Source organism: Lynx rufus, unplaced genomic scaffold (assembly GCF_022079265.1).
Source record: "Lynx rufus isolate CCGP_SWC_20201006 ecotype Redwood Valley unplaced genomic scaffold, mLynRuf1.p SCAF_36, whole genome shotgun sequence".
Taxonomy (NCBI): Eukaryota; Metazoa; Chordata; class Mammalia; order Carnivora; family Felidae; genus Lynx; species Lynx rufus.
In genome coordinates this window covers 2,312,661-2,325,011 of record NW_025814852.1, presented here as the reverse complement: position 1 = coordinate 2,325,011, position 12,351 = coordinate 2,312,661, and the positions used below count along the sequence as shown (strand labels likewise).

Here is a 12,351-nt window from a genome sequence, read left to right as displayed (position 1 = left end):
CTGCCTTGTGGGAGAGGCGGCCGCTCATTAGCATAAGGGGCGGGGCTCGCTGGGCGGTGGCGGGTGCGCCCGAGGGTCTCGCGCTGATCAGCATAGGGGGCGGGGCCTGGCGGCACCCGCCCTCCCGGGTGGTCAGGTCCTCCCAGCCGGACCAGCACAGGGGCGGGGCCTCGCAGAGAATTAACGAGTGTGCCAGCGTGGGGGCTCATTCTCGGCCCCACGCTCCCTCGTCCCTCCTTTTTGGGTAGAGAAAAAGAAGACCACCGTGGGTGGCGTGGGGCTTGTTCAGCTCAGTATTGGGTCTAGAGCCCTGCCGCAGCCAGGGAATTCCGGCAATGCCCCGGGGTGGGTTTTCAAGGCAGATTGGACAGGTTATGTGAAGAAAAACGCTACTCAGACTGCACATTCCGTTTATTGGTACAGAGGGACTGGTGACTGCCTTTCCAGACAGAGTCCAGACCCTGCCTCCCGCCGCCTAGCCTTTTGCATGTTGGAGGAGGCCCTAAAGGAGATACTTAAGATTGGACGGAATTCAAATTGGAAAGCACTCAGACCAGAGTCAACCCTCTGGGGCTTGCCAGGCACCTAACAGGTGCTCATAAATGTCAAGTTCGTTTCTTTCCTTTCCAGAACCTGGAGGAGACATCCTACTGTGCACGCAGGGCACTGGAGGTTTGTGCTTGGAGAGCAAGCTAGGGTACGGCCCAGCCAGGTTCCTGCACTCGAGATCCGAGGGTCCAGTACAGGCCCCACAGGCTAGCGCCCGCCTCCATGAAGCCCTGGCTAAACTCCATCTCAGCCTGGCTTCCCTCGGACTCCCAGTAGAGTGCCTGCTGCCCACGGAATGTCATCGTCTTCAGGCTGTGGATGTCCCGGATCTGAGGGGAAAGGGGCAGCCCCAGAGGGCCGGCCAAAAACGGTAGCTAGCATTTATGGTGCCTTTAATATACAAGGGATCATACACTCAGGGCCACACACTTAATCCTCACACAACAGCCCTGTCAGGAAGCCACTACTATTCTACCCAGGAAACAGGTTCAGAGAAGTTGTATTACTTCCCCAAGGACACACAGCCAGGGTGTGAGAGATGGGTTCTGAGCCCAGGTCTGTCTAATTCCAGAAGCCAGGTTGCCTCCAGCAGGCGAGCTGACACTTTGCAGAGGGCAGTTCTCCCAGAACACACAGACCTCATGGGAGGAGGGTTTGATCCACTCTTCTGGAAAAGTTATATCAGGATCTAAAATTATGCTTGAGTTCTGGGTTAACTGTCTACATCAGAAAAGGTCTTGTCTATTTCACTCCTGTGGGGAGCTCAGTAAACATCTGTTGGTGAGTAAGTGGAGGAAACTCTTCTCTCTCATTCTTTCACAAATGATTTTGAGGTTTGGGGGCAAAGTGGGTACAGCACCCCCAGTTCTCATCCCCAGGGACAGCTGTCTAGACTCATAGCAAAAGTCAACCCATTCTTGTCCCCATCCTGGTAGCCTTACCAAGATGTGGCTGGCATCCGTGCCTGTGCCCACGCTGGTGACCAGGGCATGGATGGCAATGCGGGCCCGTGGAGCCACATTGATGAAGATGCGGCAGCCCCCCAGGTTCCTCCCACGTGGACTCATCGAGGGGCTCACGATTTTACCCCAGGGTCCAAAGAGCTGCATATCACACTCTGCAGAGGAGAGCAGGTGGATGGGCTGGGTGTGGGCCACTTCAGGACCTAGCAGCCCTGGGAAAGACCACTAATGCCAGAGGCCAGGGCGGCTCACAGCCAGGGGGCAGTGAAGGGGGGCAATATGGCATTGTGGTCAAGATCGGGTCTCTGCCACAGAAGCCCTCGCCGAACCCCACCTGTACCACTTTCTGCTGTGAGACCCTAGGCGAAGGCGTTAAATGCTCTGAGCTTCAGTTCCCTCCTCTGTAAAGTGAAGGTAACTGTCACAAAGGCCATTGACATTAGGAGCCCACGGGAGCCCCGCCTGCCTGCGCCTCCTGCCTGTGCCCCTGGTGAGGCAAGAGCCCATGTGCGGGAGGGAAGCCAGAAGAGAGGAGCCTGAGAAGGGGTGGCCCGCCCTTGAGCACTCAATGCCTGTGCTCAGGCACCAAAAAGCTACTCGCTGAGGGGTGGGGGGGGGGGCAGGCAAATCTCTGTAGAAGTGAAGACTAGGGGGCCCAGAAACCTCTGGAGCTGGCTAGGGAAGCCACCTTCAGCCAGCTTGGGCTGTTGGGAGAGGGAAAGTCCCCTGAGACCTCCAAGAGGGCTACTGGAAGACACCAGTGGGGCCACGGGATGCCATCCTCTACCTGAGGGGTGTGTGTGTGTGTGTGCGTGCACGCGCGCTCACTCACACGTGCAAGCATGCACGCACACACCAGCTCTGTGGGGGCTGAGCAGAGAGGACACTGCACTGGAACAGGGCTGGGGGGAAAGCTGCTCACAGAGGACCTTGAAGGGTCTTGAGGGACATGAGTGCCAGGGCAGCCACCCATGTGGCTGCAGGGGCCTGGCGAGGGAGGGACGCAGCACACACACCAGGACCTCGCCCTGGCACAGGGAGCTGGTGGTGTCCTCCTCCATGACAGTCAGCCGCCCGGTAGGCGGCACCCGCAGGGACGTGGGGGAGGCTCTGCTCCCCCCCCCCCCGCCCCCCATACCTCTGTGGGAGGCTCCCGGGGCAGGCTGGCTCCGGTACCGCAGCACAACTCCGCCTTCCGGCCGCTCACGGCGCTGCCTCACCAGGAGCGTGTTGGCTTTGGAGCTGAAAGTCATGTCCGACAGTTTCCCGCACATCTTCCTCCACGTGAGCCTGCTCCAAAGCAGCAACATGTCCCCTAGGAAGTGACGGAGTGGTGAGGGTCCAGCACCCCCTGCTCTGGGCGGGCAGCATGACGGCCCTGGGGTAGACTGAGCTGTGGTCGGGTCCCAACCGTCCCACTTCCTGCCTTTGTGGCTCTAAGTCATCGGACACAGCCTCAGTTTCCTCATCTGCAGAACGGGGACAATCGCACGACAGGCTCGAGATGGCCATGATGATTATTGGGGGGGGGGGGTGGAGAATGCACTTGGTGCATCCTGCTGGGAACGGGGCAGGCTGGAGTCCTCCTCACCAGTGCCCGAGGCCCCACACCAAGACCGGTGGTGCGTGCGGCCCCAGACGTACCAGAGCTGCAGTTGAGGGAACTCTCGAGGACTTGAACGGTCACCACCTCACCCAGGGGCCGCCCGATGGCCACTACACAGTCAGCCTGCCCTGGGCCTCGCATGTCAATGGTTCCTGTCGGCTCAAGGTGCTGCCGGCCACAGGCGCCTGGAAAGGAGGCAGGAGCACAGGAGAACGGAGCTTCAGGGCGGGGCGTTCCCCGAAGGGAGGCCCGGGGTTTTCCACGCTGGGTAGGAGACTGAGAGGTAGGGTGGCTGACAGCTTCCTAGGCCCAGCTGGAAAAGCATTCTTAGGTCAGGGGAGGGGCTGCATGGGTGCAGGCAGGGCACAGAGCCGCTTCCAGATGCTCCAGTGAGAGGGAGGCAGTGTGGACAGCAGCACGTGGCCTCGCGTCCCACAGACCTGGGTCGGATCCTGTGAAACCTCAGGCTGAGGGTAAGGAAAGCGAGGTGCACTCGGCCAGCAGAAGCAAAGTGGAAGGAGAGGGCCAGCCTGGAGCCCCACCTCCCAAGGCCACGCCTCAGCCCCCGCCGCACCCCAGTGCTGCTTCGCAGGATGACCCCAGGAGGTCCCCACAAGGAGGCTGTCCCAGCTCTCCCAGCTGGGGACGGCTTTGCCCACCCTTCCCGCAGCCAGCCAGTGCCCAGACAGAAAGTTGAAGGACATAACTGGACTCAGCCGGGCTTTCCTGGGGCCCAGGCAGAAGCCCCTGAAGCCGGGGAGCTGGGGAGAGGAGGTGGGCCTGGGGCCAGGGCCGCTCCGGAGGAGCACCAGCAGTGGCTTCCTCGGGGGGCGCTGGGCTGGGGGTCCCCTGCCCAGCGCAGGGCCCAGCCCAGCAGCCCCGCACCGTGGCCGGCTTGGGCAAGTGCTGGCAGAAGTGGGCTGGCACCGGAGCCTGGGACCCGGGTCCAAGGCAGGCATCGTGCCGGTGCTGAATGCCGTCTCCGCAGGAGACAGAGCACTGCCGGGAGACAAGAGAGGGAGTTGAGGCTGACCTCGCCAGAGGGCGTCGAGGACAGCAGTGACCGCTGGCCAGGCATGATCTGATCTCACTTGTGCACAGCCCGGGGGGCGGGCACACGTCTCCATTACACAGGTGAGGAGACTGAGGCTCGGAGGGGTTACCTTGCCGGGTCACGGCACCAGCACCCCCCCTGCCCTCCTGCCCTGCACTGCCCTCGTCTGAGCTCTCGTTTCCACCAGGACCCGACGCCCAGAGTCCTTGTGCCCAACGCCGGAGGTGGCTGTCTGCTTTGCCTCCTCTCCCCCTCCCGACCATGAGCGAGATCTTCCCGCAGGAGACCTAACCACATCTACCTTTGTCTTTCCACTACCTTGCGAGGTGACGGCGCCAGAAAGGCAAGAACGGAGACCTGAGTCACCTTCCCCTTCGTGGCCTGGTGTCTCCAGACCTCGGTCCAGACCCGCCCCTCAGGTCTCCAGGCTTCGCTGTGTCTTCTGTCTCTAGATGCCCTGACTACTTCCTCCCGCCCCAGTCTCCCCCTTCCTTTCAGGGGTCACGATGAATCCAAGCCCCCAGGTCCCTGCGTATGAGGACCCCCGGCCGACGCACGCCCCAGCTGCCGTGCTCACCTGTGTCCAGGTGCTGACACGCCACCGGTAGGCGCAGTCGGCGGTGATGCAGGGGATGCTGGCCTGCGGCCTTACCAGAGCTACACAGGCCGCCCCGTCCACCTCGACGTCCTGGCCTTGGTCGAACTGCACACAGGCCACGGAGCGCGTGGCGGTGCCAAGGCCACAGCTGGCTGAGCATGGGCCAAGGGACACGATCTTCCACCTGCGAGGACAGAAGACCCCAGGGTGCAGCCCCGAGCCCAGGAAGGGTGGGCCCTTCCCGTCCAGGGCTCGCGGATCCTTAGTTATGCAAGTGACAGGGACGGGGGAAGAGACGCCCTTGGATAAGGGAGAACACATCCCAACATCGGTCGGTCCTGCCCGTGTCGACTTGTGATTAGCCTCAGCACCGCCTTGGCACCACTGACATCTGGGGCCAACGGTTCCGTCGGATGCGGTGCAGGAGGTTCACTCCACCCACTCGCCAGATGCCAGTGGCAACCCCCCTTCCCTAGTCACGGCACTTAACGTGTGTCTGCACATCTGATTCGAAGGGGCACGTGCACCCCCGTGTTCATAGCAGCGCTATCGACAATAGCCAAAGGATGGAAAGAGCCCGAATGTCCACCGATGGGTGAATGGATAAAGATGTGATTTATATACACTTGCCGATGAAAAAGAATGGAATCTTGCCATTTGCAACAACGCGGATGGAACCGGAGGGTATTAGGCCAAGTGAAATAAGTCAGAGAAAGACAAATATCGTAGGGCTTCGCTCATCTGTGGAATTTGAGAAACTTAACAGAGGAACATAGGGGAAGGGAAGCAAAAGTAAGATAAAAACAGAGAAGGAGGCAAACCACAAGAGACTCTTAAATACAGAGAACAAACTGAGGGTGGATGGGGATGGGAGATGCGGGGGGTGGGGAAAATGGGTGATGGGCACTGAGGAAGGCATTTGCTGGGATGAGCACTGGGTGTTATATGTAAGAAGTGAATCAAGGAAAGGAAAGGAAAGGAAGGAAAGGAAAGGAAAAGAAAAGAAAAGAAAAGAAAAGAAAAGAAAAGAAAAGAAAAGAAAAGAAAAGAGAAAAGAGAACCAAGGCTGGGAGAAAAGAAAAAAAAAAAGAAAGAAAAGAAAAGAAAAGAAAAGAAAAGAAAAGAAAAGAAAAGAAAAGAAAAGAGAACCAAGGCTGGGCTTCTGGATGGCTCAGTTGGTTAAGCGTCTGACTCTTGCTTTCCGCTCAGGTCGTGTTTTCACGGCTCATGAGTTCGAGCCCCTTAGCATTCTCTCTCTCCCTCTCTCTCTCTCTCCCTCCCCTGCTGTGCTCTGTCAAAATAAATAAAGAAAAACTTAAAAGAAAAAATGTCTCTAGACAATGCCACATTGGGAGGCGAAATCGCCCCCGGTTGAGAAACCGCTACGCTCAGTGAAGGAACAGACAGAGAAATCAACAGCGAAATAAACGCCAGGGCGTAGCACATGCTATGAAGAAGAGGGCAGAGCCGAGAGTCACGGGGTGGGCTGAGTGTGCCATTCTGGAGTGGCGCTCAGGGAGGACTCCCCACCTCTCTGCTGCGGTGCTTTGAGCAGAGCCTGGACGAAGACCAGAGAAGACCCGTTCTGCCAGCGGGAAGGCAGCCACGGAAGCCCTGAGGCAGGTGCCATCGGGGGAGTAGCCAGAGCTCAGGGGTGTGTGCAACTGCCGTATAAATCCCAGATGAATTCCCATACGAATGACTGGGCTGCGCGGCCAAGGGACTTCAGCACAAGCCAAGAGACACCGGTGTGGGTGGTAAGTGGACCATAAAGCCACAGCATTTAAAACGCTCTGACACGGGGACGGGTGGGGGAATTACAAACAACGGAAGCCGATAAAAAGCCCTGACACAGATCCCAATGTACACAAGGATCTAGGACACGATAAAGGGGCCGTCGGGGGAAATTCAGTGACTGACGTGGAGAAATAAAGTGCGCTCCCGACTTTGCGACAGACCCCAAATAGATGACAGGTGAGCTAAGCGTTTTAATTGGAACGAATTCTTATCCGTAACGGTGTATTTCTTTGAAGCCAAGGAGACCGACAGGAAGGAAACATGGCAATACAGCGCGTCTATTAAGGCTGGTGGCGGGACACGGGTGTCTGTTCCCTTGTTTGGGTACAGAAAAGCAGTTCGGTGGTAAAAACGCAAAGCTCCCGGGGCGGCTGGGTGGCTCAGTCGGCGAAGCGTCCGACTTCGGCTCAGGTCACGATCTCGTGGTTTGTGGGTTCGAGCCCCGCGTAGGGCTCTGTGCCTACAGCTCAGAGCCTGCTTTGGATTCTGTGTCTCCCTTGCTCTCTGCCCTGCCCCCGCTCACACTGTGTCTCTCTCTCTCACTCCGTCTCTCTCTCAAAAATAAATAAACGTTAAAAAAAAAAAAAACAACAAGAACGCAGAGCTACAAAGCAGCAGCCGTGGAAGCAGGGCCGACCAACAAGGTGACTGTCTGCTCCTCCCCGTCAGGCTCCCACCCCACCCCTGGACCTCGTCGGCTGCAGCTACTCTGTCCTGTGCCCAGCAGGGACCAGCCGCGGACTCCGCGTCAATGCTGCCCCCTCCCGGTGAAGCCCCCCAGCCCTCCCCACACCCGCGCACCCCACGGGCACGCCACCTGCGTTTTGTTGGAACGTCACCTCGGACGCCTAGTGCAGCCTGCCAGGTGGTCCTGCTTCCCGAGCACCGTCTCCCGCCAGAGCCACCCTTTAAGCCCCACCGCGGCCGGCCGGGCGTCCACACGCTCCAGGACCTCGGGCTGCTTGCTGGACACCTGGGGGCTGCTGACCTGGGTGGGCAGGGCTCCGGGCCGCACCGCTCCTGCTGCTCTGGGCGAGGCAGCCCCAGGCACCGGGTATCCGGCAGGATCTCTTCGCCCTCGTCCCTCCCGTGGGCCCGTGCGCAATACAGGATCCTCCGTGCGACCCCTCCTCCGCAGCTCACGCTGCAGGCTGCCAGCTTGTACTGCCACCTGGGGCAAAGCGGAGTCAGGCGGCGCCCGGAGAAGCAGGTCCCATTTCCCCAGACCGGGAAGGGCCTGGCAAGGGCCTTTCTCCGAGGGTCACCTTCACATCTCCACCGAGAGGCCGGGCCCAGTGGACAGAAAACACGCGGGAGAGCCCATTCTGCAGAACGCAAAGCTAAAGGCAAACCGACGTGTTCGGAGGGAAGTTGGGGGCGAGGCAGGGGACCCAAGGGAGGCTGCAAGGATATCTGTCTCTAGTGGGAACCCCAGCCCCCCACCGCGCCCGGCCGGCACTCCTAATCTTCCTTCCCGCCACGTTTGCCACATCCCCCCACCCGACTCTGTCTCCCATCCCCCCCCCCCCCCCCGCCACAGCCTTCCCGGACGCCAGTGTGACCTGCTCCCGCAGGCGAGGACACGGAGGGTCAGGGGCTTCCTGGAAGGCGACGCCTGGGACCACCCGTCTCCTTGGGAGGGGGCCCACCTGGCAGGGCAGGGCTCCGGACTGCAGTCCCGGACGGGGCGGGGCCTGGGCAGCGGCCAGCACTCGGAGTGAGGCAGGGGGATGGGGCGGCCGCGGTCCAGCCTCACGCAGCGGACAGCCAGTGGCACCCGCCCCCCTCCGCAGGTCACTGGGCACGGCGCCAAGGCTCGGGTCTCCCACCTGCAGTAACAGGCCAGCGTTCCCTGGGAGGCTACACGCCAGGGTAAGACTGCTTCCTCCCCGGGGGACCCAGGCTGCCGCCCCCAACACGGTCTCCACCCCCACTCACCAAGCCGGGCACGGGGCAGCCTGGCAGACCTCCCGCCGGCTCCCAGGCTTGCTTCCCAGGTCACATAGCTCTTCCTGGACAGGGGTCCCCAGGACAGAGTCCACGCACACGAAATGCAGCTCCTTCAGGCCTGCAGGGAGGGAGCAGAGGCCCCGAGCCCCAAGAGGAGGATTCGGCCAGAACTACAGGCTCCCAGCTCTCTGGAGACTCTAGCAGATAAGGCCGACGTGGGCTCCAGCCCTGCCTCTGCCACTTACCAGCTGGCCAAGTCACGTGTTCGAGTGACTTAACCTCTCTGAGCCTCGGGTTGTTCATCTGCCTAACGTGCAGAGGTATTTATAAAGACTTAAAAATTTTTGTTAATGTTTCTTTTTGAAAGAGAGAGAGAGAGAGAGACAGACAGAGTGCAAGTGAGGGAGGGGCAGAGAGAGGGAGACACAGAATCCGAAGCAGGCTCCAGGCTCCAAGCTGTCAGAGCCCGACGCGGGGCTCAAACTCACGAACCGGGAGATCATGCCCTGAGCCGAAGTAGGACGCTTAACTGACTGTGCCAGCCAGGCGACTCTAAAGATTTTTTTTTTAATTTTTTTTTTTAACATTTATTTATTTTTGAGACAGAGAGAGACAGAGCACGAACGGGGGAGGGTCACAGAGAGAGGGAGACACAGAATCGGAAACAGGCCCCAGGCTCCGAGCCGTCAGCACAGAGCCCGACGCGGGGCTCGAACTCACGGACCGCGAGATCGTGACCCGAGCCAAAGTCGGACGCTTCACTGACCGAGCCACCCAGGCGCCCCAAGATTTTTAAAGCACAGATACAAAGTGCCTGGCACATAGTAGGTCCAGAATAGCTATATGAGAATCTCTTAATGTGTTTCTGATGACGATGTTATCAGGGCTGGTTTCCTTGAATCTCTCCTTTAGGAGCGTCCTTGAAAGAAATCTCTGGTCTTGGTTGTACACATGCTCAAGTTTCACGAAGCAAGCGGTTAGCGTTTTGGTTTAAGAACGCGGCATATCTTGGAATTTTCTTCTGGTTTGGCTGCCAGGAAGCTCAGAGCTAAGTTTGGGGCCCTCCTCTCACTGCTTTTCCACACCTTAAGAAATACATTTGGGTGCCAGGACTGCTGGGTTTTATCATCTTTTCCTATCTTTCAGCCAATCAATGAACACATTTACATGACTGTCTGCACTTTGCCCCGGTCCCCTTGTGTATTATGTTACGTTCTCGTGTAGTCTGGATTCTCTGTAAGCCCCCCCAAATGCTTCTAGAACTAGGTAAAACGCGGGGCGCCTGGGGGGCTCGGTCGGTGAAGCGTCCGACTTCGGCTCAGGTCACGATCTCACAGCTCGTGAGTTCGAGCCCCATGTCGGGCTCTGTGCTGACCGCTCAGAGCCTGGAGCCTGCTTCAGATTCTGTGTCTCTTTCTCCATCTGCCCCTCTGCCGTTCACGCTCTGTCTCTCTCTGTCTCTCTGTCTCTGTCTCTCTCTCAAAAATAAATAAACATTAAAAAAAAAAAGAACTAGACAAAATGTAGACAGGTAAGAGTTAGCTAACGAGCCCTGGGGGCCTTACCTCGACTGCAGGAGACAGAGCACGGCCCCGCCAGGGGAGTCCACACGTGTGCGGCGCGGGCCCCCGGCCTGGCAGGGGCCGGTGGGGATGTGGCCTCCTCCTCTAGAGACCGGGGGTCTGTCTGCAGGGAACAGGGAACGAGCCGCTGGGTCTGGGTTTCACCCTCTCGATCCCTGGGCACCTGGCCTCCAGCCGTGCCGATCTCTTCAGGAGCGAGCGGAAGCGGTCAGCAGCACCCCCAAAGGCTGCCCCTCCCTGCCGCCCCTTTCTGGGGAGATGTACTTCTGGCTGCCAGAGAGCGCCCTCAGCCCACACCCACCTTGGCCTCCGTATCACCGTAGGGCAGGGCTGAGGCTGGGGCTTGGGAGCCAGATCTGCAGGCGCCCTTGACCCCGCAGCCCCCACCAGTCTGGAGGGGACAGGCTTGGCTTGTCTGAAAGCAACGCCCGTCAGCCAGGGCCCCGGGACGCAGGCAGGAGTGTGTGTGCTGCAGGGAACTGGCAGCATTCTAACAGGGTCTGGGCTTCGGCCTGGCTTGCCGGCCGCAGCGGGGCCTTCCGGTAGGTCCCGAGCCTTTCCCCTAGGTTTTCCCTCTGACCGGGGCGGGGGGATCCCGCGCACAGCAGGACTGCGCAGGGACAACCTCTGCGCTCTGGCCAGGAGGCGGATGGTAACCAGCGCTCCCCGTTCTCTGGCCAGAGAAGCACCCAATAGCCCAGGGCACTCACGTGGCCCTGTGCCGGAGGACACGCCGTGGCCACGCACGGCTCGAGGGCGGGCAGCTTCTCGTCTGTGGAGCAGGGCCCGGCTGTGGCCAGCGCGTCCGGGCCACCTGCCCCGTGCACACACGTCCCGTCGTGCGAAGCCAGGTGGGCCTCACAGGCTGATGAGCACGCGTCCGACTCCTGGCGCCTGAGGAGGATGTGGGACTCACATCAGGCCCTGTCCCTGCCGTTGGGCCACAGGTACAGCCCAGCCCCTGGGGCAGGAGGCAGCGAGCCTGCGCCCCAGGATCCGAGAGCTCAGAGAGGCGCCCCACCACGGAGCAAAACCCGGAGGCCTCTCCCTGCAGCGCGGGACATGGCCCTCACCCTCCTGCCTTCCAGAGAGGACAGCGGGCCTCTGTCCGCGTTATAATATCACTGCCGTGACAGAATCGGGTCACCCAGATCGGGGACGGCCGCTGCGTCTCGTGTGCGTGCGAACCCTGACAGGTGGCGTCGGGCCCGCGGCGCCGTGTTGAGGATTCGGAGGCAGGCGCGGGCCTCGGTGGGACGGGGGGGTGGATCCTACGACTGCCACGGATGGGAGAGGGAAAAAGGAGCCCAAGCCACACGTGGGCCACCAGTGACCTAGGCCAGCCCCCTCGCCGCCGGACAAGCAACAAAACCGGGGCCCCGAGAGGGAAGGGACTTGCCCCGGTCACCCACCCAGTATATGGCACACATCAGAATGAGCCAGCTTGGACGCTGAAGGGATGGGGGGAAGGGGTGCCGCGTGCAGACAGTGATAGCAGTGACAAAGTGACCCTCATTGCTTTCCATCTGTGGCTTCGTCACTTGGTCCTCACAGCCCCTCCGTGAGCAGCGACCCGGGGGTTCAGAGAGGGAAATGGCCAGCCTGGGGTCTCTTGGATGGCAATTCTGAAGCTGGCCACTCCGGGCCGCCCCCGCCTCTCACTCAGGAGGGTGGGGCCCAGCCAGAGTCCTGGGGAGGACGGGGCACTCTGGAAGGGTAGGGCTCGGTGCAGGGACGAGCCCTGCCAGGCAGACAGTGCCCCCGCCTCCCCCGCCTCCCCCGCCTCCCCGCGCTCACCTGCCGGGGCCAGGCTGGGGGGTTGCGGGTTTCCAGCACTGCCGGCTGCAGGGCCAGGGCTCGGCACCGGGCAGGGGGCAGCGTCCTCAGGAGGCTGCCCTGGGCCTCCACGAAACGCACCGCCCTCTCCCACGTGCGCCCAAGTCTCCAGTGGCCCAGCTGAGGCGGGGAGGAACAGAGCTGCTGGGGCTCCGGCTCCCGGAGGACCGGCCCAGGAGAGGCGGTGGGAGACAAGGCGGACCTGTCCAGCCACCTGAGCCTCGGGACAGCTGTACAAAAGTGCTAGCGGGTGTGCACCAGCCCCGCACCCAACAGGGACAGCCTGGTCCCTCGCGTTACGCTCCTGCCAACGGTGCATGCCAGCTGCTTTCCACCGTCACCTCTCTGAACCTCACCTCCTCCCTCCCAGGGAGGCGACCACCTCCACCCTGCGGCGAGCTCAGAGCGGGTGCACG

At 60.7% G+C, this 12,351-nt stretch overlaps 1 protein-coding gene across 1 annotated transcript in view; it reads right to left on the bottom strand.

The window, feature by feature from the left end:
* Window positions 1-692: 692 nt before the first annotated feature.
* The window catches only part of ADAMTS13 (ADAM metallopeptidase with thrombospondin type 1 motif 13), a 29,179-nt gene continuing 17,520 nt past the window's right edge, over window positions 693-12,351 (bottom strand). Inside the window, exons 22-32 of the mRNA XM_047093859.1 lie at window positions 10,810-10,993; window positions 10,082-10,202; window positions 8,505-8,634; window positions 8,216-8,395; window positions 7,555-7,737; window positions 4,749-4,953; window positions 3,825-4,116; window positions 3,156-3,302; window positions 2,650-2,826; window positions 1,491-1,666; window positions 693-878 (exon numbers count right to left, since the gene is read on the bottom strand). Of these exons, the coding sequence (XP_046949815.1) occupies window positions 693-878; window positions 1,491-1,666; window positions 2,650-2,826; window positions 3,156-3,302; window positions 3,825-4,116; window positions 4,749-4,953; window positions 7,555-7,737; window positions 8,216-8,395; window positions 8,505-8,634; window positions 10,082-10,202; window positions 10,810-10,993 (1,981 nt within the window). The remainder of the gene's footprint in view (window positions 879-1,490; window positions 1,667-2,649; window positions 2,827-3,155; window positions 3,303-3,824; window positions 4,117-4,748; window positions 4,954-7,554; window positions 7,738-8,215; window positions 8,396-8,504; window positions 8,635-10,081; window positions 10,203-10,809; window positions 10,994-12,351) is intronic.